General features: G+C 46.9%; 2 protein-coding genes across 7 annotated transcripts; one reads left to right on the top strand and one right to left on the bottom strand.

Moving 5' to 3' along the window:
• Positions 1 to 337: 337 nt before the first annotated feature.
• Positions 338 to 2299, top strand: Pex2 (peroxisomal biogenesis factor 2). The gene is made up of 3 exons (XM_076770196.1): positions 338 to 1014; positions 1148 to 1220; positions 1310 to 2299. The coding sequence occupies exon 3, from the start codon at positions 1323 to 1325 to the stop codon at positions 2178 to 2180; it is 858 nt and encodes a 285-aa protein (XP_076626311.1). The 5' UTR covers positions 338 to 1014; positions 1148 to 1220; positions 1310 to 1322; the 3' UTR covers positions 2181 to 2299.
• A 1835-nt stretch (positions 2300 to 4134) lies between these two features.
• Positions 4135 to 23903, bottom strand: Bicc (protein bicaudal C). 6 transcript variants are annotated; one of them, XM_076770170.1, is made up of 14 exons: positions 23712 to 23903; positions 22464 to 22732; positions 21650 to 21693; positions 15150 to 15219; positions 11371 to 11450; positions 8431 to 8646; positions 7908 to 8147; positions 7614 to 7832; positions 7180 to 7480; positions 6724 to 7110; positions 6290 to 6645; positions 5959 to 6190; positions 5732 to 5851; positions 4135 to 5648 (listed from the first exon to the last, which is right to left on the bottom strand). In XM_076770170.1, the coding sequence occupies exons 2-14, from the start codon at positions 22681 to 22683 to the stop codon at positions 5530 to 5532; spliced, it is 2604 nt and encodes an 867-aa protein (XP_076626285.1). In that variant the 5' UTR covers positions 22684 to 22732; positions 23712 to 23903; the 3' UTR covers positions 4135 to 5529. The 6 variants fall into 6 exon arrangements, with proteins under 6 accessions (XP_076626285.1, XP_076626286.1, XP_076626287.1 ...); XM_076770171.1 differs by lacking the exon at positions 23712 to 23903 and having other exon boundaries at positions 5959 to 6187; positions 22464 to 22706; XM_076770172.1 differs by lacking the exons at positions 5732 to 5851; positions 23712 to 23903 and having other exon boundaries at positions 22464 to 22704.
• Between the last annotated feature and the right edge of the window lie 379 nt (positions 23904 to 24282).

Below are 24282 nucleotides of genomic sequence, written 5' to 3'. Positions count from 1 at the left end.
ATAAGAGACGGCGGAAAGCGAACGGACGGATCGGAGGTTAACCTGTCAGTTGGCGGATCGATGGTCCGAGAGACCGTGGGTTCGCGTTTCACGGTAAAAAAAACGACAGGCACATTATATAATTTGGAGTGCTCACCTCTGGTAGTAGATGCGTGGCAGCCGAGCACGGTAGCGCGTATCGGCGACCGTGAATCGCCGACTTCACCGAGTTCACCGTCTGCCGCACCAAATACAACTTCAAAATTTATCACGAAAACATGATCGGAGAACTTTGATAGAACGGGTGAGGAAGGAGCCCACTGCCGAAGCACCAACACTCGATGACGTCATTCCACCAGCGGCAACATGGAGCCCGAAACGCGATAGGACGCGGGCTCGAGACTCTCGAGTTCGGTCGCGCTCGCTCCCGACAGCTGTCCCTCGAGCTAACCTCAAAACTGCTCGGTCGCTCGCTCGTATTCGACACTGCGCGATCCCCACCGGCCACGACTGACAACGACCGACACCCGTCTACCGACCGAACTACTCTTTTCCTCTTGTTCGCTTCTCTCTGCGGCCCTGTGCGACTCTAATCCGCTCCTTTTTCTACGTGATTTCCGAGGGAACGCTAACAGAGGGCAGTCGCGCGCGCGCGCCCCGCGACTGCGATTCCTTCACTGCGGGAATCCCGATATTCGAAATCGAAGTTGCGTGTCGCGATGCCTCTGCTTTCATAGAGAGGACGTCCTCGAAACCGAGCCGAGCCGACGGTCGAGTCGTGCCAACTCGTGCCAAGTCGTGGACCGTCGCCTCGTCGATGCCGCCGCCGCCACCGCCACCGTTGTTGTTTTCCTAACCTCGCTTTTTCGTTCGGTGCTTGACCATTATCGTTAGCCTCGACGGTCAACCAAACGTACACCGGACGTGTTCGATCATTCGACGAATCGACTTCGATTACTATCGTGACATCGATGTTCTTCAACTTCCGGCGAACCGCGAACCGACGGTCTCACGCAATTAACCTTCCAAACACAGGTACGCGCAGAATGCGATACTATTAATAATAACATCCTCGTTCCGCAACTAATACTACCATATTAAGCGAATATAAAAGTATTACAACACGAGAACTAGACACGATACGCTATTAAAGTAAAAATGATTGCAGATTACAGGACATGTAGGATGGAACTTGAAATCCAATAAACTCCTGTGACAGTCGCTATCGCGCCAGAACGAAAGTAAGTTATCTCGTCGATTATAACCTTGCATTCTATACCCCGCGACCTCAAACGCCGCTTCACGGAACGATACGCATTGTTTTTTTCAGTAAACGTGCAGCAATGCCGGCGTCACCTTACGTATCGCGAGTTAACCAGATCGACGCCGTGCAACTGGACGAGGAAATCTATAAGGTGCTGAGAAGCCAAACGAAAAAAATCACGGAATATCAACCGGTGGGCAACATCGATCGGTGGCAGCCAGAGATCGACGCGCTTCTCAAGTTTTTCGTGTGGTTTTTCTCGCTACGTCGCGGAAAATCGACCTTCGGTCAACAACTGCTCAATTTGCATTACGAGCGTATCGATCGTACAAAGTCCATTCTGTACTTGATTTTAACCATCGGACCAGCTTACGTGCGTGACAGAATCGTGGCCGGCGCCTCGAGTCAATCGCTAAACACGTTCTTCGATCGTGTCGCGAACGTCGCGAAACTGCTCGAATTTATCAATTTGTTGATCTTCTTGCATCGCGGAACGCAGCCTCGCGTCGTCGAATATTTGCTCGGTATCTCGAGTCATTCTACGACCACCCACAAACCGAGAAACATCGGATACTCGTACATGACCAGGGAACTTCTTTGGCACGGTTTGATGGAATTATTCACCACCGGTTTACCGTTAATCAACTTTCATTATTTGAAATACTCGCTAAAAAGGATTTTTCCGCGGAGAAGTCGACCAGCTGTTCTGGTGTCGTTTCCGACCATGGATTCGACGACCAAATGCTGCTACTGTAACGATTCTCCGATCTTGCCAGCGCACGCGGGTTGCGAGCACATCTTTTGTTATTATTGTTTAAAGGCTCACTTCACGGCGACGAACGAATTTCAGTGTCCCGCCTGCGACACGCAGCTCTACGTTGGAAATATGAAAATGTACGAAGCGACGCCGTCACCGATACTCGAACACGCTTTGTAAATTCAACGACTGTGTGCGACAGTGATACGAATCTACCGACCTGTACATATTTATGTATAATTGTATATATATATTTTTTTATTAAAAAATAGCAATACAAAATTTTCTTCATTCGCTTCGATACAACATTTCGATTTCCTCGACGTTTCCTTCGAAACAAACGACAATTGGATCGGATATGATAATGTTCGTTGCTTCTCGGAATTATTAGACTACCGTATAAAAATATCATGCTGCATTATCGTAAAACGATTCTCCTTTTCGTACACCCAACGCAATATGCAACGATACACGTTGCTCGTTAATTTATTCGTTGAATTGCCACGGTTGCTCGATGGGCGGGCACGTCTCTCGATTAATCTAGCAAGAGTTATCGTTGCTTCGGGACATATCGAAAATACGTTTAATTAAACTCGTTTTATCCGCTTTCATCTTTAACCTTTAACTCGTTTGGGTTCTATTCGTTGGAATGTTTTTTCATTTTTCTTCTCTCTCTTCTATTAATACGTAAACGCTACGAGAGCGATGGGAACGTTGCGACGAATCGATTAGTCGTTGGCAAATACTTCCGGTTGTTCGGTTTTCAAATTATTGTATGGACTCGTAAACACGGGTCGAAACCTGAGGTATATAGTTAACGCTATCGTATCCTGTTATAATACTAAATTTGTTAATCGCGGTAGGACGATTTCTCGACTCTGAAGCAGGCTTCAAAAAGGCACGTTCGACTGAATTATCTCGATAGATGGAAAACTTCATAGACGGCCCTCTCTTCTCGTCGCCTAGTATTATATTTCTGTTTTATAAAAAGTATACGTTGTCGCGTCCTTAAGCATGCAAATGCATCAAGTTTCATTGCGACGAATAGTTTTCATAATCGGTACGATGCAACGATGTTATCTTGTCTGTCGCGCAGGTCGAGTATGAAAAAGAAAGAGAGAGAGAAAGTGGGAAAGATAGAGAGAGAGAGACGTGTCACGAAATTGCCGTTCGCAACGTGTCAGGAGGAAAAACAGACTATAAGGCGAATTATCGTTTCAATTTGTATCGCGATGCTCGAACGCTAGACATTCAACAACTCGTTGTCGCGTCCTCGTATATCATTATTTTTTTCTTTTCACTTGATTTTTTTTAAATTTTAATTTCCATATCAACTACTTTATTCGCAAAATCGTGCAAAAATTAGTATAGGTATGTATATATATTAGGTAGGAACATCGAAGAACAGTTGACATATCTATCTAAACAATTTATGGAATTCCGATCGATCGTGCCAGGATCTCGCACGGCGAAAATTATGAAAAACGCGCGCAAATAACGAACGAAACTCGCAACGAGAGGCATCTCGCGACCATCGATCAGGATTCACCTCGATAACAGTGATCGACCATTGCAAGTTTAATGCTTTGCGACGTTCCACCGGTATCGCAAAAACAAAAACAACAATTCCTCGCTACGAAGGCACAGCAAGTTCACGAATGTTCGTCGTCCGATCGTTGCAACGATCGTACGGATCGAGATACTTTCGAAGCGAGCATGTTCTATATTTAACAGGAAACGAACACGAGGAACAGGGACGATCGGACAGTCTTGTTACATCACATACGCGTAGAAAACACATAGTATTTCTTTTTTTTTTACTAACATTTCGATTACTCCCGAGCACGCAATCGTACTGCACCGAAAAGAATAATTTATGCATAAAAAGACTTCACACAAGACTTAGTCAAGAACTTTCAGCGGTAAAATTGTTCGCTAGGCATTTCCGGTAAAGCTCGGCCGCGAAACTTTGTTCCGACTTTCTACCGATCAACAGAGCAATTTATATTCCTGACGATATAAATTAATTAGACGCCTGGATCGCGTTGACGGAATACGTCTGTTCCCTAAATGTTGTCAAATTACAGCGAGCAGAGCGTCAGCTCGTTACCTAACGCTTCTATTACATTTGTGCAAAAAAAAAGAAAAAAAAAAGGTTTAAAATATTAATAATTTATATCGAGCGAGACATCTTACTTCCGTAAAATTGCAACCTGTGAAAACTGAACCGTGAACGCGCGCGTACGGTTTATTGCAACAAAAATAATGTTCCTCGAGTGCATGCATATCCAGTACTTCGGCATAAAAAAAAAAAGAAGAAAAAAAAGAAAAGTGTGGAGAACTTACGACGCACCCGAAATAATCGATCGCGCGACCGATCGATTATGATTGATTTAGTAGCTGCAAAAGACTCGTAGAACGTGGAGAACGTTAATCGTCGAGTTGAACTCGAATCAGATTTTCGAGGATACTTCGAGGCTCGAGTCGTATTGAACGTCGTAATTTATAGTACGGAGAATGAACGTTCTATCCCGAGATGTACACTTGCCAGAAAGTGTACGACAACGTATGACATTAATCCGCGAAGAGGCAAGTTTCCATTCTCCGTACTTGACTCGAAGCGTCCTCAAACGTTCAAGCTTGCATCCGTCCTTCCGGTTCTTAACGTGGAAAGAATTCTTGCAGTCGCTCGGCGTGCGTTCAGCGTATTTCGCGAGTGAATAATAAATACTTTGTTACTTTGTAAAACTCGGAAATGCGGCTGCGAGCAGGCCTTTTGCCCGCCCGCCGAATTTCGAGCTTAGTCGAGATTAAATATTTTAACTTTGCTAGGGCGAAACGCCGCTGAACGCACGGGACATGCCCCGTCCATCGCATATCAAGCTCCGAAGCTTCTTCGACGCTTCGTTAATTTAATCGAACCGTTATCACCGATTTACACTGTACGCCACATCACGAACCTCTTCACCGTTACACACAAACACACGATAAACGAACGCGCGTCGAGCGACGCCTCCGTGGCAGGTCGACGACGAAAAGCGTCGATCCGCCGAGCGTCGCTGGACCGGAGAAAGATCATTCGAAGCCGTTGCGCGTCGTCGAGCGATCGACCGCGCGCAAAGGGCTCCCAGCAACGTAAAAAAAAAGTTAACGAAACGAAAGTAGTAACGAGCTTCTTAACCTAAGGCACCATCCGAGCGCGCGAACCGAGGACTGTGGGGGGAAAAAAAATGAAAAAAAAAAGAGTTGGAAACGGTCCTCGATCAGAAAAAAAGAATCATTCGATGTATTCGTCCGGTGCCTAGTAATCGCAAATTAACTTACTAATTATACTTGTTTTTGACCCTACTGTCGAGTCGGCGGGCAGGCCCGCGTAAATTCGATTTCGATTTTGAATTTTTGTGTCTTGAAATGGGATTGTCCGCGCGCGAGCGCAGTGCGAACGTTAAGTACAACAGTCCGAAATAGATCCGGTCGCATCCGATTCGCGTAAATGTCGCGAGACTCGCCACATTTCTCCTCGTCCTGTTTACCATTTGCTGTCTAGATTGCACTTCTCCAACGAGGTCGAAGTCGTCGACGCGGTCGCCTTGCGTTCCGCGCCCGGGGCGGCGCTACCGCAAAATGGACTAGATCGTTTATTCAACTCTGCAAGAGAAACGAGACCGTCGTGATGGGAAATTGGACAAATCACCGCGACCGTACCGAAAAAACAGGATCGGCTTACGTACCAGCGATCAACAGCATTATTTTGCGCCTCGCGCCCCAAGCGGTTATACCGATTTCGCTGAGGTCCTTCTCCGTCAACGAGGGGAACGTAGACATGTCCACCTCGTGAGACGAGAACAGGCCTAGCGAGAAAAAAAAACAAGCAGCACGTTTTGGCAAGCTCGAAGCTGAAGCATTTGACGTTTTAAGCGTGCGGGATGCATAGCTATTATTTTCTAGTATCACTTACGAATATATTTTTCCAATCCTACGCTGGTCAGCATACTGGTCAAGTCGTTGTATCTGTGAGACATGATTTTCTTTAGATGCGAGGTCGGCGTGTGCTCCATGTAATTGGAACTTATGCCGATTTGTCCAACGCATTCTTTGCCGGACCCGATTCCGAAGTCAATCTCTCTGTTGAACACTGGCGTCGTTGGTTCTTTCCACAAATCAGACGGATGGGGGGTGGTCAATTCCTGCTATTCAAATTTTATTCACGTTCTTATTTCCTAAATTTCAGGTTGGACGTACGAAAAATTTCAATTTATCACTAACAGTCTCGGTCTCGTTAGGTTTACCTTGATCAAGTCAGTCGTGCTTATAGGAGGAATGGATTGACTGAGTCCGTAGCCGGACCACGAGGAAGTAGGGACGCGATACTCGTTGGAGGTCGGTTTCGACTGCATCGCTTTCACAGCTAAGATTTTCTTCTGCTCGTAGTCGAAGGGAGCGAGATTCTGTTGCACAGCCATTTCCAATGATTTCTTCTCGCAGCCGGGTGCTCGTCGATCGCTCACCGTGAGGTCGGATAATACGCCACATAAATCACCTACTAAATTAGGACTAGTCTCCGTAGGATTGACCGGTGACACGTTTCGAGGACTGATCGCGGGACTAGATAGAGAACTGGAGACGCTGCTCAGCGACGAGTATGCTGCACAAAGAAATTGAAGGAAACGGAATTATCGCATCTGTTCGACGATGATCGAGAGAACTCGATCGAGAAACTTACCGCTACTCTCTTTACTGTCCGCCAACGAGCCGCCGTTCAATCCGTGAATACTGTGAAAGCTGGCAGCAGATGGCACGTTCGAGTGAAGTTGCCCGATGCCGGCGTACGCGTGATTTTGCATTCCGTGTGGATGATGAGACATCGCGTTGTTGTGCATCACGTGCTGCGTGGTCAGCAAGTGGTTCAGATGCGGATACGGGTAGGTATGATGAAGAGGCAGAGGAGAGAACATGGACGGTATCGAAGGTAAGCCCCAATGAGGCGACAAGCCCATCGGATTCGGCGAGTGGGACACCGGCGACACGCAGTACGGAGGATTCTGCGTGTTCACCGACAGCAAATTCGACAAGTTCTCCGACAGATTGCCGCCGACCATATTGTTGGAACCTACGAGTTTACAGAGATTGGTAGAATCGAACTAAACTCGGCGCGAAGCGATGTTATAACGATGCCTACCGTTCCCGTTGATGGTGTTTCCCTGAAAGACATTACCGGCGTTAGGGACATGATAAGTGGCTGGAATCTCCGCGTGCATCCTAGGCTCGTCCAAGCCCAACAGCTGTTTCCTCGCTTCGTAAATGCTTCCGGCGTTACGTTCGATTCCCTTGATGATCACGGAAAGCGAGCTTTGCTTCGGTTTGTGCCTCACGTTTATGAACACGTCCAACGTCTGCATCAGCTGGGAGATGTTGTCCGTGTCGACGGACGGCATAGTATCCTCCGGTAGATCGAACATCAAAACCAACGGCAAAGAGCCCTGGAATTTCGACCATCCGCGTAGGGTAAGTATTTCAAAGAAGAGAAAGAGTTTAAGAGTTTACGGTGGGAGTAAAACGATAAAAGGTCTTCCGATACTAGATAACCGAATCACGCGAACAAACGTGACTTACCACTAACTGTTGTCGGGCCAAGTAGACGTTATGGATACCACCTGTGATCGTGATGTTGCTCTTCTTCAAACTGGGAATGTTTGGATCACCAGCGTCGGGGAACATGATTTGCGTGGCTGTGCGCTGCATGATCATCTTCAAGTTGCAGCTCTGCTTCCCCAGCACGATGCTATGATGTTGCGGCGAGATCTCCATCGACATTTGTACTTGTATTTGACTCTGCGAATACGAAAGAGCGCGCTAGAGACGTTGGTAATTGTAACGCATATTTACGAGCGATCGAGTTAGCCTTACAGCTAAGTTTTGGCACATGTAGTGAATCAGTAGCACGGTCGCTTCCTTCACTTGCGACACCTCCCATTCGCAGCCCTTCACCACGACCAGGGTGGCGTGCAACTTTGGCCTCGTACGGAACATCACCTGAACGTTGTACTTCTCTTGGATCTTAACCACGTACGGGGAAGTGGAGTCGGGAACGGTCTGCGAGGAACCCATGATCGGCAACTCGAACGAGAAAATCAGGGGCGTAAGATTCTGCAAACACGACGAACGATTAACGCGTTGATGGATGGATCTGGATGGAATTCTCGAATTAAGATTGCTCGAGAACTGCTGAAACATTTACAGTCTAACGATTCATCTTTGTGTTTTCGAGTGGTCCTAATTCCGATGGCCAGGGACAGTAAGTACGACACATTTTAAATTAATATCTAATCGTCTGGAAGGTAAATATGGAAAGTTTCAGGAATTTAGTCCGACAGTGAGCGCGTTAAAAGAGACTGTGACAACGATCTCGCTCGATAACGATCCGGCTTACCCTGACTCGAGCACGGGCTCGCTCAACACCCTCCATTTCTCCAGCAATGGAGACTTGATTACTCTTCTCTTGGTGATTGCTACGGTTACTGTCCGGGAAATGAATGTGACAGCCGGTTTCCTCCATCACTCGTTTAATCGTCAGACCGCCCTTTCCAATAATGTGCGAATGGTCGGTGTAACTAACGTCCAGCTTCATGGTTACTCTGTTGCTCTGCTACAATCGAAATATCAACAGTTTTTCAAGGAACGAAAGAGGCAATAAATTTTGATAAATTGCATCGAAGAGAAAGAAGTACGAAACGTTGTCAAACCGTGCACTATAAATTTACACACGGACGAACGATAATAATAAGTGCAGAGCTATTAACGGCGCAGCATGACAATTACAGCCAGTTATACGTAACAACGGTCGTTCCACGAAATATTCGCAGCAACTTTCTACCTAATGTTTGCGTTTCATCGTGTAATGCGTTGCAACGAGGAAGAGTTGCCTGATGCGTGACGGTCGCCTAAATCATACTTCAATTTCTTTATTATTACCGTACGGAAGAACTATCCAGCGACAACTGTACGAAATATCCAATGGAAAGTGTAGACAAAAAGTAAGCAAACCTAGCTTCGCGCGTTATATAACATTTTCAACGATACTACGATTACTGTAAAAGTTAAATAGATATTTCTCAGCGAGTTACCATGGTTCCTAAACCGTAACACTGCGTCTTATAACCACGCGTTTACCACTCATATAGTTTACTCTTATCTAGTACGATCCGTGTCCATTTTAATTACAAGTGTACGCGCGTAGGACTCCAGTTGCAGAACCGTGCGCGATTTGAAACGTTGTAGCAGCTATCCGGGCGTTATGTAAAAGCCGCAACACGGTAACGGTGTCGAGAGTGCAACGCGCTCGCTGTTTTACAGCGTCTCCGAGCGAGTCGGAGGAAAGTGAACGCTCGAGCTTTCGATCCCGGTGCGCGTTTTGTCCGATCAGGTGAGCAGCTCGAACTGCCCAGCGACAACTAGTAATACAGTTGGCGTAAATCGTGCCGAGATACGCCCGGAAAGGCTTATAGACCGACCAGTATTTCTTATCGAACGATTCCTTCAACGTCATCGCGCGTAACCAACGGCTACGACCTGCGATCGTTAATCATATAAACCGCTAAGGTGCTTATAAAGCAATAAATTTATCATAATCGCATTAAAGTTCTGCCTGGGACCATGTCGCGCTTAGCAAGAAACTTTTTCAACGGTTTAGCAATGGAATAAATTAAGCTGATGCCTCGTTGGTTTGCGGAGGCTCGAATCCAGGCGGTGTCGAAGCCATCGCTAGTCGGGAGGGAAGCCCGCGGGCAAGTCTGGGGGCGCAGAGGGCCCCGAAGGCTACGGTGCGCCGGAGATAACGGTACGCGGGCAAGGAAACGCGAGCCGAATCGTCGCGGCACAGGACGTCTCGCTTTCTCGGCTGGGAATTCGCGAGACAACGTCCGCGTATAAATAGAATGACTTCTTCCTACGTGGTATCGGACTCCCGATCCCTTTCCTCGGTGCTGCTTACGCGACCGGCAATTAAAAAGAAAACCGCGAGATCGTATTAGAAAACAAGGAGCCATGGGTGCCGAAGATGCCGGTAGAACCGGGCGAAAGTCTCGCGATCCGGGATCAAAGGATGCGAGCGCGGTTACACGCGATATTTCTGTTAGAACCGAGCGTTGACCCGCAACCGTTGCTTCTAGTCTACCGTAAAACGACAAACGGGAACAAAGACTCTAGTTTTACGCTCGTTTTGCCTTTCGCGGTTCCTTTCGAACCGAACGTACGATCCTTTTTACACGCTGACTTTTCGATCAGCTTTTGCACATCGACGTGGGTGACTGAAACCAACGATATCCGGTTTCGAGTGTCCACGGCTTACCGTTTAGAAAATATTGGACGCTGTATCGAAAGATTCCGCAGGTACGTCGAGGCATCGATACGCGAAGCTAATATTAATTTCATGGCCGATCGCGTACAATCGATGTTTTGAAAATATCTGCCCCGAGTCGGACGGTAAGAAGACTGATTTACGTACGCGATACGCATACATAAATCTTATTATCTTATCTTCGACTTTGCTTAGCATTTTCTCTTTAGCGGCAACTTACTTTTCCCTAAACATTTTCAACGACGCGACGAGCGCAAACCATTTGTACGTAAATTATATTCGTGAACGATATGGAGGGGGAGGGAGGGAGCGAAATGTATACGTTGGGGAATCGTAAATGTTGTTTCGCTCGATAAAACTGAAAAATCGTATGATTCTTTAAAAGAAATACAGATAATTCTGTATTTTTGGATACGCGTATTTATAAATTAAACGTACGAAATTATCTAATCGAGAGCCTCGACATATTCCAGATGGTGTCCGTGTGTTGACTTTCCACCGCGAAGCCGTGATTTCGATCGGTTTGATAAAAGCCCACGACTTTTCCGCGAAAAATAACGACGCACGATACGACGGAAATTTACCACGCGCGGTTCTAAACGAAAAGAAGAAGAAAAAAGCAGAAAGAAAGAAAAAAGAAAGAAAACGACGCGTCGAAAAAAATCAATATCGGACGATGATATCGATTACACGGGCACATTGTTACAAAGGACTCGTTACGCGCAAGTTTCTATTATCGTCCGGACGGATTATCTGCGATAAGAGCCGGAGTAATGTTTGTACGGAGCCGATCAATTCGCCATGCTGAAAGTCAAAAGCTGATCGACGAGGTCGTCGCTAATCTCGCGACTGACGTAACGTTTCGGTAAAAACCAGAGAAACGCCCATGACACCAGAGCGCCGGATGCTTTATCTTTCTCTCGTCGACGAGTCCAAGATTTTCCGCGGAGCGAAACCAACACGTCGAGTCGCTCGAAAAGGAGAAAATCACGGGAAAGTCGTCGGTTCGCTTACCCTCGTGTCCAAAATTTCCATTATCTTCTCCTTAGCGGTTCGCACGTCATCGGGTCGACCCGCGACCTTTATATGCGGATCTGTAAAAGAACGGCGAAACAAATTATGCAACAGCGCGGCAATACGTTGTTATTATTACGAGCAACCGATCGACGGGGCACGAGAGCCGACGAGCGCTCACGGACAAGACGAAAGGCAACTAAGAAACGGTTTTAGTATTCTCCGAGCGCAAACCTTCTCGAACGTCGTTTCTTCCTGGATACGAAACGCTCCAAAGTCGAGGACGATGACGTGTCGTCGTCGAGAAGGTAACCGGTGACCGTCAGCGATCCGTCGATTCGAGGATCGTCGTCGTGCAGATCCCAACGCGATAAACCGAACTTTGTTTCTGACGGAAATTATCGATCGACTCCAACTACGCCATATTTAACCTTTTTACCCGGAGATGACGAGAATGACGATCGTTGGAAAATCCTTGGAACTTTCGAGACGAGTACATTTAATATTCAGTATGTAATTCGTTTAATCGTCGATCAATTATTCCCAATCCAACGCGATTTACCGAGATTTTCCTGCATTATATCGTGACTACGGAATCCAAGAAGAAAGATCGATTTTACTTAAAATGATTTATCGAAGAATATATCCTTGGAAATACCCATTGTTTAATAATCATCTATACGTGTAAACTGTGTCTTTTTAACTCATTAATTAACAGGTTAAGATATTCTAATCTAGATCCTCTTCTGAGACTGTGGATGGATATTTGCATAATTAACACTTTGATAGCCGTTACACCATCTTACTTCCGAGGCGCGAGTTGTTTTATCAAAAACAATATAAATATTCATGTCGTGTTTTACATGGGACATATAAATACGTTTAAAAAGAATTCCACTCGTTTGCATTTCACGAACGAGCGTTTATTTTTAACTTTCACACTTGAACTATGAAGGAATCGCGTCGGAAATTGGGACCAAATTCAATTTTTTCCTTTACTCGGAAACGAGTAGACGGGAAATCAGTCGTTAGGTTCTAAAACGAAAGAAATGCTAGTTCTTCCAGTACTTTGTAAAGTAAAATCGATGATTTTTTTTACACTCTCGTACCAAGTTTAGCATAATGACAAACGTTAACGAGTATTAGTTAGGTCCGGTCGATAACGAATGGCGTTGCTTCGCGAAAAGGAAGGGAACATTCGAGGAAGGCGAAGTGGAAAACACGACGACACGATACTACCGGCGTTAAAAAAGCAGGAAGTCGTGAACGCGATGTCGTAATCGAGCTCGTCGAGGGAAAGCCGCGGAAACTCGTCGATCGCCCGATGAAAACCATGCCTTTCTTAACCGCGTAAACAATTTTGTCGGACCGATGACCGCATCCGCGAACGAGCCACGCCTGTTATTCGCGTAAACATCGCGGCACGGAATTTTTCGCAAAGATCGATACCAACGGATCCGCCTAAAAATACCGGCCACGGAGAAGAAAAACAGCGCCGGTTGCTAAGAGGAGAAAACTCGGTCCGAATCGAAACGGTGACCCAGAAATAGATCGCGCGCGACCTTCGCGAATCTCCGTTCGCGCGCTGTAATTGCTCGCGCTAGATAAACGCCCTATCGATCGCAATCGATAGTTACCCGCTAACGCTTTATCGTCGTAAATATCAAAGGCAGCATCTTCGAGTACAGAGAATCCCACGTAACGCTCTTTGTAATCATTCGAGTACTTCCGACAATCTGATAAACATTTTTACACAGTGGCTGTCTAACCGTTCTCGACTCGCGAAATCGGGTCTCGTTCGGACAGATAGCGACGCCTGTTTTCGAAACGAAACGTTGTTCCAGATGATACACCATTTCGCGTTGCTCGAGTTATCTCGACGCCCAACGTATCGTGTCCCTATGCAAACGACGATAAAGTCCGTCACGCGTATCGCGAACCAACTTTCGTAACGCCACAATTTCGCCGTGCCTTCTCGGCTATAGGCACCGTTGCCCGAAATCGAGTTCGATTCGATTCGATTCACCTCGTCGCGTCGAGTGCTCGAAAACGGAATCCACTTCGATCTGCGGAGTAATCTACATACGTCGATTAATTTTTTATTTACGCGTCTGGTCTAGCTGTATAAGTTTGTGAAAAAGGGCATTATTCGATAATAATAATGGCTGATGGCTGAAAGTAGGGAGAACTATGGTCTAAATCGTAAGCGTACCGACCGTCTAAATCAGTGGAAATGATTAAATATTTCCTACAGACGAATGACGCTGTTCGCTCGGTCTGGCGCGTAGGTTTATTTTCCAAAGCGTCGTCGAGCATTTATGAATCACTGATCGCTGACGATCTCGATCGGCATAACGCAATGCCGATGATCGATTTATAAAGAAAACGAAAGTGGAGGACTCTTATCGACGAACAAAGGTACGCTCGTAAGATGACGCGTTGCGCAAAATTTCCATAGTTCCATCAAAATAGATCACAGACGCGGAAACGTCTGTGGAACTTTCGAGGGAATCGGTCGATTCCGAAGCGGCGAGTCACGGTCGGGAGAATTCATGGTGAAAAAACGGTTGCATAATTTCACGATCGCCGAAAGAAGATACGGATTCGGTTGAGCTCGCGACCTTTTAAGGAGTCGAAAGTAGAATAATTCTATCGTGTAGAGTCACGCGGCCGAGTCTACCGTTCGATCGAACTGGGACAGAGGCCCATCGACCGAACTTATCGAGTCGCTTCGTTTACTAATAATTCCCGTTCGAGATAACGGTTCTCGACGGAACAACAACAACGATCGCGAGAACTCGCGATTCGCGAATCCAGCGAGAGTGCTCGACGATACGGGAGGCGCGAGCGAAACGAACTCGTATTTTTCCGATCGGGCGCAACGAGTTTCCTTCGGGGAAGGATTCCGCCCGAGGTGGGACACGTTCGGGGACCTATTTATACCGAGTTACGCGCCTTGTCACGCACAATCGGTCTATTCGGTGGGAGGATACGGAGGAGGAGGAGGAGGGAGATGAGGGGGAGGAGGAGAAGAAACGCAACAGCTGTTCGGGTCACGAGGAAGGGATGAATCACCGAAAAGTTTCCACGGCGAGCAGCGGAGGACGCGCGCGTTTCGAGGTTTCCGCGAGCAGAGTTTTCTACGCGGTGCAAACCCGGTCGCGTTTTACTTGGCCGATACGACACGCGCTGCTGCGCCAGACCAAGCATGCGAGTCGTTTCGTAATCACTTTCGATTAATGGGTGCGCTCTAATTAATCCCGCGTTCGCGAACGGCGACCGTCCTCCGTATCGATACGGAGACGACGCGACGCGACGACGGATTCTTAGGGATCGAGAGACGCGAATGTGCGGGAGAATTTGCGTGGACGAGCCGTAAATAGCCGTCGCGAGGAAAGACGGTAGGTACACCGACGTCAGCGATCGAGCCAAGGCGACGCAACCTAGGATTGACGTAATCGCCTGCCGTGCGTGTGTAACGAGGTTCGGTCGATAAACGATAAACACTCGTCGCGATGTATTCGATCAGAATGTTCCAACGGACCCGATGGCCTGCCAAGGTCGCCAGAGTCGTCGAACCCCCTCGGCGTGATCGTCTTCCGGGTGGACGCGCGCGTCTTTCGAAACTTTCCCTCGGATAACACCTTGGTCGCGAGCCCGGTTCACCTTTCGACTCGCGAACGCGCCGCGATCACCTTCCGATACACGTCGGGAACTTTGATCTCGACTATCGTATTGAGTTTACGCGTGCTATCCAACGACCAACCAGAGTCGCTTACCTTTCTTCGACTTTGCTCCGATCTTCAGCCGGGACGGCCATGTAACGTAGGTGTTCGTTTCCTCCATAACCTGCAACAAGCAAACGACCGTCGTCAGCCGGACATTTCTCGAAAGAACGTTTTCGCGCGAGCACCGTTGAAAGCTCGACGTTACCACGGTCATCGTTGCCGACGGTTACGTCTCGATCGACCTTCGGGTTCCCTGGCGACTCGGTGGAATCGGAAAGGAGGCAAAACTGTACGTGGAGCGAATCGCTCGGCGGCTTTGGCTTTTTCTCTGCACTTTCTTCGCGGTCACGGTTCAAGTATCCTGGCTGCCAGAGAGAAGGCTGGACATGGTGAATGCGATCCCTTCGAACCGCTCGGACCAGGGTAGAAAGAGCTCTCGGTGATTTACTTTCACTCGACTCTATCGAGACCCGCGGGACATCCCGGTGCCCGTTCACTTCATCGCGACTGGCCGGATCGACGATTTTTCCAGCGGGTTTCGCCACGAAAATCCAAGATCCTTTCGCTCGAGACCACCGACCGCCTCCCAACGTAACCGGACGCGATCGCGTTTGCGTTTCGCGCACACTGCTCGCACCTCGACTCGACGAACAAAACGGTTTTCACGATGACCGGCGGTTCTCTCGGCAGAAACGATCTCTCGAACGACCGGCGACGCGTTTCGTTTTTACCGCGTCGGGATCGCTGGCACGACTGACTGACTAACAGCAGATAATGTAACGGGACGGCTCGGTGAACCGCCTCCCACTCGCTGGCTGTTACGACTCCGTACGTCTCTGTCTCTCCACCTCCTGCTTCCACCAACCCGACCGAAGAACCACCGACCGCGCGAATGCCGTCGAATAACCTAGACTCCGACCGATGGAGACAATCTCTCGCTCGTTTCCGCTTCGCCTCGCCTCGCCTCGCCTCGCCTCGCCGTGCCTCGCCTTGCCTTGCTTTGCCTTGCCTCTCCTTCGTCCGACCCGACGCTGCTGGACGATTTAAAGACCCGGACGAACAGGTAGTTCCTTCGCGCGAACCAGCTGTGTGGAACTTCCATTCCCTTTCGGACAGGTGCGGCCCCCGATTTCACCGATTTAACCCTTCGCGGTCCTCATCGACATCGTATTTCATACGAGATTTAAAACCACCACTCGATCGACCAATAAACCAAATATCGACGTATCGCACGCATTGGATTTTTCGTATCTATTGGTAAATAAATCCATTGCTACCCCCCGTGACCCGATGTAAAAGAATTTTTCGAACCGACAACCAGGTTGCAGAATTGTTAGAATCGGATCGAGGGACAGAAATTTAAGGTCGAAATGCATTCTGCGAGCAGGACGCTACCTGGAATGCTTCGACCATAAATGTCGATCCGATTTGTCGAGGTAAATCCAGAGACCCGAGAGCAAAGGTAATTTTCAGCGAGGTACCTGGTTTCCTACTCCCTCCATCGAGCCATATTTCCGCGTACTCTGTCTATTTCCGAAGTCGGCGTTGTTGCAAAAACTCTGGAAACCCGAGACTTCGAAAGAGGAAATTGGACGCGAAACGCAAACTATGGATTCGATAAACGTGCAGAACGGTATATTCGCCTGGCGACAGCGTGAAATCAACGGGTGACCGTACTTTTTCTTTGTAGAAGAATGACTAGCGACGGGGATTAATAGCTCGTCGATACTATCGCCGCCAGATAATGAAGTATCATTTTGTAGAAAACTTTTTCGATATCTTCGCGAAAGTATCTGCGGTTACTTGCTATCGATCTTCGATACCGACACTTTTCTAACGAAGACAGATACCAATAACGCGTACACCATCGATGCTATCGCAAGTTTATCAAAAATTAAGAAACAAAGTCTAATTAATACGAATTCGCGTGAGTTATCCCGTTCTTTTTTTCGAATCGTTCGAGCATAGTTTCGTGTTACGATCTCGTTGTCAACTGTGACTAGGAAGCGACCGAACCAGGTACGCCAAGTACGAAGGTATCGACGAGAATTAACCTTCGACGGTTTTCGTTGCGCTTCCCATCGATCGACGTCGAGTAAACGATCGATTCGGAGATCCGGAAAAGTTGGCAGCGAAGGCTGCGTTGGATAAATCGAGCTCGAGGTCCAGTGACTCTCGCTAAAATTACATGTCGCGTGTAACACGGTATTTCGGGAAGACCACGAACACCGGACCCCGCGGTTCGTTCAAAATATTTCACGAGGGAACCTCGGATCGTTTTGGAAAACGACGCCAAGCGAATTCCTCCCTTGACTCGCGAAACACGCGACCCTGGAAAGCTGTCGCCCAAAGGAACGATATAGTCTTCGTAACCAAGAAATGCACACCGATAATATAAATAATCTATGAATCGTACAATGATAAATTTGAATCTGCGCGATTGCTGTCTTTGGTACTCCAAAGTGTATAAAAAGCAAAGGATGTTGAGAATTTAATGTATGTAGTACGTTTGATACGTAAATAAATGTAAGGTAGATAAAAAGGTATTTTGCGTTAACGCTGTGCTTTGCGTTTACTTCGTACATAGCGTACGCGTTGTGCCAACGTACCTTCTCGAAATACGACGATAAAGGTCGAAATACATTATTGTCGAGTCACATGAGCGAATACGAACGCGCGTTGCCTTCGGAAATGCGAGGATGAGTTTGCAGTTGTTTTTAAAGTGCTTGGAGAAACACTGTTATCGCTAGCGATGGAACTGATGCGATTACGTTTTGATGATCGCGAAGTACATCGAAGCATGGCGCATTCGAATCGCGCATGACATCGTCTATGCTTCGTTGCAATCCAAGTTTTACCGTTAAACGCAGCCAATTCGCCAAAATTATTAATTTACAAATGTGTTCGCGGTTGTAGCTTTTTTTACGTTTCTGTTTAAATCACGTTTTTGCTAGCTTTCAACGTACTCTTCTATAAAATATGATAGCTACGTCATTGTGGAACCTTTGTACGTAATAAATATTGATAAATGTTAATCGGTTAGAATTATTAATTAATCGTTTTAAATAAGCGAGTCGAGTTACAAGTTTAACTTATAAATTACTTGGGGGATCTTTTCGAATTTACTTTGTCGACGTTATGGCGGAGCTACGAAAGGCAATTATATAAATTGGAAATTTGTGACGTTTTTAAAAAATCACATGATCCTCTGGTATCGGAATGAAGCGATATAAAATGATACTCTATTACCTGATATCGATAGAGCCGATTGATTAGTCCCATCGCTAGTTATCTCTCACGCGTAATCTAATTTTCTGTCAAAAGACACTTTCGTAAACCGTGAACCATGAACCATACCTAACAACTGTAAAGAAAATACGAAACCTCCGTAAATTTGTATAAAATCACGTGACACTGGTGTGTATCTTGTAAGTGATTTAACGGGTTTGGAGGTTTCATCATATCGCACGAGTTCACGAGACGCGATATTAACGTCTTTCAACCGTAATCGTTTAACAGTGCATTAAAAGTGACGCAGAACAGTCAACAAAGTGTTTATTCCCCTCGATGTTCGAAATTAGTATTAATCCTTGCAAAAACTCGATTGCAATATTGTTTTACAAAATGGGCTTTAAATTCACCCTTTTGTAAATTAAGTTTACATGTTTGTGTAAGAGGCAATTGTTGACGTGTACCCGTGTTTGTAAGTGACCATCGGTACCAATAATAGTGTTTACGTGTATCTGTATGTGATTACAAGCGATATAGAAATAGTAGACCAACAAGATTTAATTTAATTTACAGAAAGTTGAACTTACAGCAAGAAAGCAGCTCCGATTTAATAACGAGAAGAGGACAAAAATGGCGGCGAAAGATGGAGCGGAAAGTTCGGTTTGCCGTGGAAAAGCGGGGGTTTTTTCGGTTCCGTGACTGGTAGAAATATCGTACGCGAAATGTAAATGAAAAACAGAACGGTTCTTCAATTCGCCAACGACAACGCGTCCCGTATGGAACGCAAATGTTTTTTAACACGAGTGGGAGAGGCAAGGGGAACGGGATCGAGCATGTAGCGCGAAGTTGCGAGTAAACCCGGTCTATAAATAATCGAGCCGTGTATTTCCAGGCCCCCTTTTACGCAACGTGTCAACGATAAGGATAAGCGCGAACGTTGCCTTCGAACTCGTTGGCGAATGATCGGTTCGTTGCATTTGTCTACGTGTTCTACGACGCGTACTTGTAGTTTGCGGCTACCTCGCACGTTGGGCCAGAAACCCAGAAAATCTGATAACGATTCGAAGCACGACTACTCGAAAATCCACGAAATTCTAGTTAACAATATGTCATGATAGAATCAAAAGCAAACCTGTCGAAAGCCGTGGTCGGTTTCAGGTTGGAGTTGTGCGTCGCCAGTTACTTTGATCGGAGAGTGAAAAAGACACTCGTGAGAGTGAAAAAGAAATATCGTGGGACCACTGTTTTATAGCGAATGCAACGACATACAGGGTGTTTTACAAAAGACAGTGAGCTACTAGTGCTCGTTCGAAGGAAATATGCGCAGTCAACAACGCGGATCAGTACTTTCGAAGTAAACAGGAAGTTTCTATTTTAATAATGCGACTTATCTAACTGCGCCTATTCGCTGCTTACCATGGAAAAACAGAGAATTAACGATGGTTACGCGGAATTATTCGATCGTTTTGTCTTTTACTTTGTAAGAGACATTCTATAATTTGCACTTGCGTATCGTAGCAATAAATAGATGCGGATAGATAACACGCGTTATTAACACCGTGCCGATTGTGTTTAAACGGAATTGGTCCGCATTAATCGATCGACGGCGAAACATTTGTAATTTAATCTTCGATCAACATTGTAATCGCAATATGCCAGCACCAGTTTGTTCGCCAACACATACCGATACACTATTATGTATTTCATTCGATAGATGAGCTGCTTTGAAATCTGAAATATTTCAAAAGTCTCGAATACTTTGATCATGCTGAATATTTTAAAAGCCCCGAAACGTTTTCGAAGTCTTTGGAGCCTCGAAAGCATCGACACACTTGAAAACATTTAAACTCTTGACAGCCTTGACACTGCTTATTAGTATCGTTAAGATACCGAAGAATTTGCCCGTGTTTATCTTATACAATTAGATTAAATGCTGCGGACGAATGAATTTTATTGTCAATAAAATCTTCTTTTTACATTTACGTAACGTTTTACCGAGATCTTTAACAATTTCAAGGCATTCAAGATTCTCGAGACTTTAGATAGCAACGTTTTTGCAAAAGGTCATGAGACTTTCAGAGTTTTCGCACGACAGTCACACGAACGAGATTACTGACAAAATTTTTACACGTTATAATACAATGCAAAGCGATTTTGCAACTCGACGACACGTTAAAATTTCTGTAATGAAATATAAAAGGGGCACCATGGAGCTAAATTGCCGCAATGAGGTTTAAAATGCAGTCTCTTACGAACGCGTCGAGCGATTCAGTGCGGACCTCTCGAGGTTCCGTCCGCGTCGCGACGCCGAACGGGACCTCGACGCGTCGTGTTTGTCAAGGTAGAGCGTCGAAAGCACCGGTAGCACGAAAAGACAAATTATCGTTCGTTCCAGCGGGAGGGGAAATCGCGTAAAAATAGCCTCGTTCGGCATCGCATAATCGCAAGGTCGCGATGCTTACCGCGAACGAGGCGCTCGATTTGCAAACGTCTTCGAATCGATGGCGTCTGGGTATCGTTTGGAAGACGTTTCGAACAAGCAGCGCGACGCCAGCGTTTCAGAGCGAGCGTCGGTTCACCTCGCGTCCCGTTCGAGCGACGTACTCTGCGATCGTTGACCTCCGCGAATTTCCCTCGCGATACCTTTCCTCGATCGAAGGAAACAACGAATTCGAGAAGAACGCGTTGTTCGGGGCTTTGCCTATCGTTGCGCCCAACGGGGAATTGCGCAATCTCATTATCCGACCATTAACAAATTAATCGTAAAAACGAGGGTCGCTACGACACGAGTTATCGATGTCGGCGCGTGTTTTCGCCGACGAAGAAAATATCGAACAGCGATACGAGAGTCCAGCCGATTCAGCTGCTTTTGTTCGACGGAATACTCCACGGAATTATCCCTAACCACCTCTAAGAATCAAGGGTTACGAACGGTTTTAAATTAATTCGTTGTTTTTCCTCTAAGATCTAGGTTTAGTTAATCCATTGCTAGATATGAGTTCGCAATGTGCAATCGGTATTATTAAATTTCATAAAATTACTACGAACCCGCTTATTACGTGCGTTTAGTAATACAATAACATGTTCCGTGCTGGACCGATTTTTCATTACTTTCCGTTTAGAGAGTTTGAAATTCGACGCGTGCAATTGTAAGAAGATGTTATTCCGATCGAACACGGGTCGTGTTGAGAAACGAATGGCGACAAACTCTCGCGAACAGCAGAGTCGTTCGATGAAATTCACTCGTCGCATCGAACGGAGGCAAATATTCATTGTCGATACGTTAAACGTGCCAAAAAGGGCGATGAAACGCAACTTACGGTATGAAAAAACTTGTCCGCTGGCTTGGGTGTGTCATTATCACCTGTAAACAAAGAAACGTGTACGATTAGGGTACAACGAACTTTCGTTCCTTCTTTTGACTTCTTTTTTTAACGCGTTTTTCTGTCGGAGACACACGCGTGGACGACGAAACAGTTATTAGAAGGATATTAATTAGCGATGAAATTCGGCTAGCGAACGGAACGGTTTATCGGTCGTATTTACAACGGGTCGCCAAAGCACCCGAACGCTCCAACGCGGTCAAAATACAAACACGATGGCTAAATTATACGAAATATTTCTACGAGAGATACACTTACGAAACGTTTGCCCGCGATCGCGAGGAAAAGGGGAATATATTACGTAAAATTAAAGCGTGCTTTGCGAAATTTGTACGAAAGAAACAGTTTACTCCGAACTCCGTAAATAACGCAAATGTAACCTCGAGGTTTGTCGCGTTGTTCCAGCGAAAACGAGGTCGCGCAATCGTCGATATAGCTCGTGCGTATCGTTCGGTACAATTTTTGACCGAAAGAGTTCGGAAACGGCGTGCAGGATCGGAATTCTAGCGTAAATACGGACGGCGAATCTCGGTGGAAATAAACGTTACGATCGCGGCCGGGCCTATCATCTGACAGACCCTGTAATTCCGTTTACAAACAGATAATCTATTTAAATCGTAGCCGCGTGACTCCTGAGCGATACGTCGTCGAAAATCACGTACGCGCCGCGAGAGGTCGAATTGCGACGAGAAATCACGACGAGCGATCTAGAAGATCGCTTATCGATCCGTTTATCGAACGCGTGACTCACCTAACAGCATCTGCTCCAATTTGCGACGATCAACGCGAAATCTCTCCTGGTACAAGTCCTCCGGATTACCGATGCCCAGCACGGCCGCGATGTCCCGCAGCTCCTCCCGGCTCTCGAACCCCGATTTCCCGGAAACGCTGGTCGTCGCGGTGCCCTCCGACGTCTCCGACATCGTCTCCGTCGCTCTTCTCTCGTTTTGTATCACCTCGTCGGGTCTCATCTTGTCCAGATTCTCCGTCGATCACTCTCCAGCGATCCGTCTCGATTCTCTGCGAAACGCGGAAACGGAAGTCGGTTAGTCGGTTGCAAAGTATACATCGGATCTATAGATCGCGGGCCCGGACGGTGGGACGGGATGCAAAACGATTCCGGTCGCGTGTCGGAGGTTTCGGCTGGATTGGTCCCTCCGCGTGGCTCACTCACACAATCTCCGTTGGGTCTGTCAGAATCGGTGTGTTGCCGCGACGCACGGGAGTGGCGACTGGACGAGACCGGACGGTCGTTGACGGCAACGAGCGCGCAAACAGAACAGACAACAGGGATGCCGGTGAACGTAGCGCCACCGCCGATTTCTCGCAATCCGACCAGGATTTCGGAGAAGAGACCCGTCCGGCCGACCAATCGGAACGCCGCTAGCCGCCGACTATTCACTCGACTGCCGTTTTTCTTACCCCCCGGCGAACCGAAACACGCGTCTATCCTATGTCTTCCCTTCTTTTGCCTTCGCGCTTCTCTCTCCGATCCACGTCTCGATCCCAGCTCGACACCTCAGCCGCCGAACGCGAGCAAAAAATTGTTTTTGCCCGAACGAGCGCGTGTACACGAGTGCGCGTATGTGACTCACGCCGTGTCAAACGCTCTGCCGAACAAACAATGCATTCGCGACCATCGGCCAACGATCGCGCCCAAATCTACGCCAATTCGCCTGCTTTTACGCCTCCTTCTTACGCGATCGCGAGACGACTTTGAATTTTCAAATCGCTAGAAGACGAATACGATAATTTAGAATCTTCTAATTCTAAATTTAAAATTCATCCGTGCATATCGGTGCAACTATCAATCATTGGAATCGCGGAACATCGAAGCACCCTCGAATCAGATAGACGTCGCGATTCGAACGCTGCGGAAATGTAAACAAATTAAATATCCACGCGAAACGACTGTTGAAACGGGAAAGACCGATTCCAGCTGCAGAACGCGTCGCTGCTGATGGGTAAACAATGTTTAAACGGAAACGCGTGTACGAACCTTGGCGAGAGTCCCGCGACGGAGGAAGCCGAAGCGAATCCTCGACGGGCCAAGATAGCGAAAGTTTAACGACGATATCGAAGACGAAGACGAAGACGAAGACGACGAGGTGAACAACGAGGAAGCGACGTGACACCGGCACAGTCCTCTGGCACCTGCTTCCGGCAACTGTTACCTCGACACGGTCGCGGGAGACTGGCTCCAAGGAGAGCAGTCCCGTCTTCTCCTTCTGTTTCCGGCAACAATTAACACCGATCCTTGCCGATCAGCGCCGATTCTATGGTCGAACGACCAAATATCGCAAATTTATATCGAATCTGTCCGCGAATCTATCCTCCAGAGACCACTTTTGACAGCCCAATGGAGCTCATGGAACTTAAATATTAGTTAACGTGAAACTATAATTGTTACGTGACACGGACTATCCGAGATTCGAAAGCATCGGGAAATGATTATCAAACAAGGCGGAGGGTAATGAAATCTTTGAAAAAATCACTAAATCTAATTCTTTAGAGTTTAGCTCCTCGCCTAAATTTATTATAGTAAAGTCACATCCATGTCTATTGTAATT

Source organism: Colletes latitarsis, chromosome 8 (genome assembly GCF_051014445.1).
Source record: "Colletes latitarsis isolate SP2378_abdomen chromosome 8, iyColLati1, whole genome shotgun sequence".
Taxonomy (NCBI): Eukaryota; Metazoa; Arthropoda; class Insecta; order Hymenoptera; family Colletidae; genus Colletes; species Colletes latitarsis.
The sequence above is the reverse complement of the archived record's forward strand: the minus strand, read 5'-3'. Positions and strand labels throughout refer to the sequence as shown.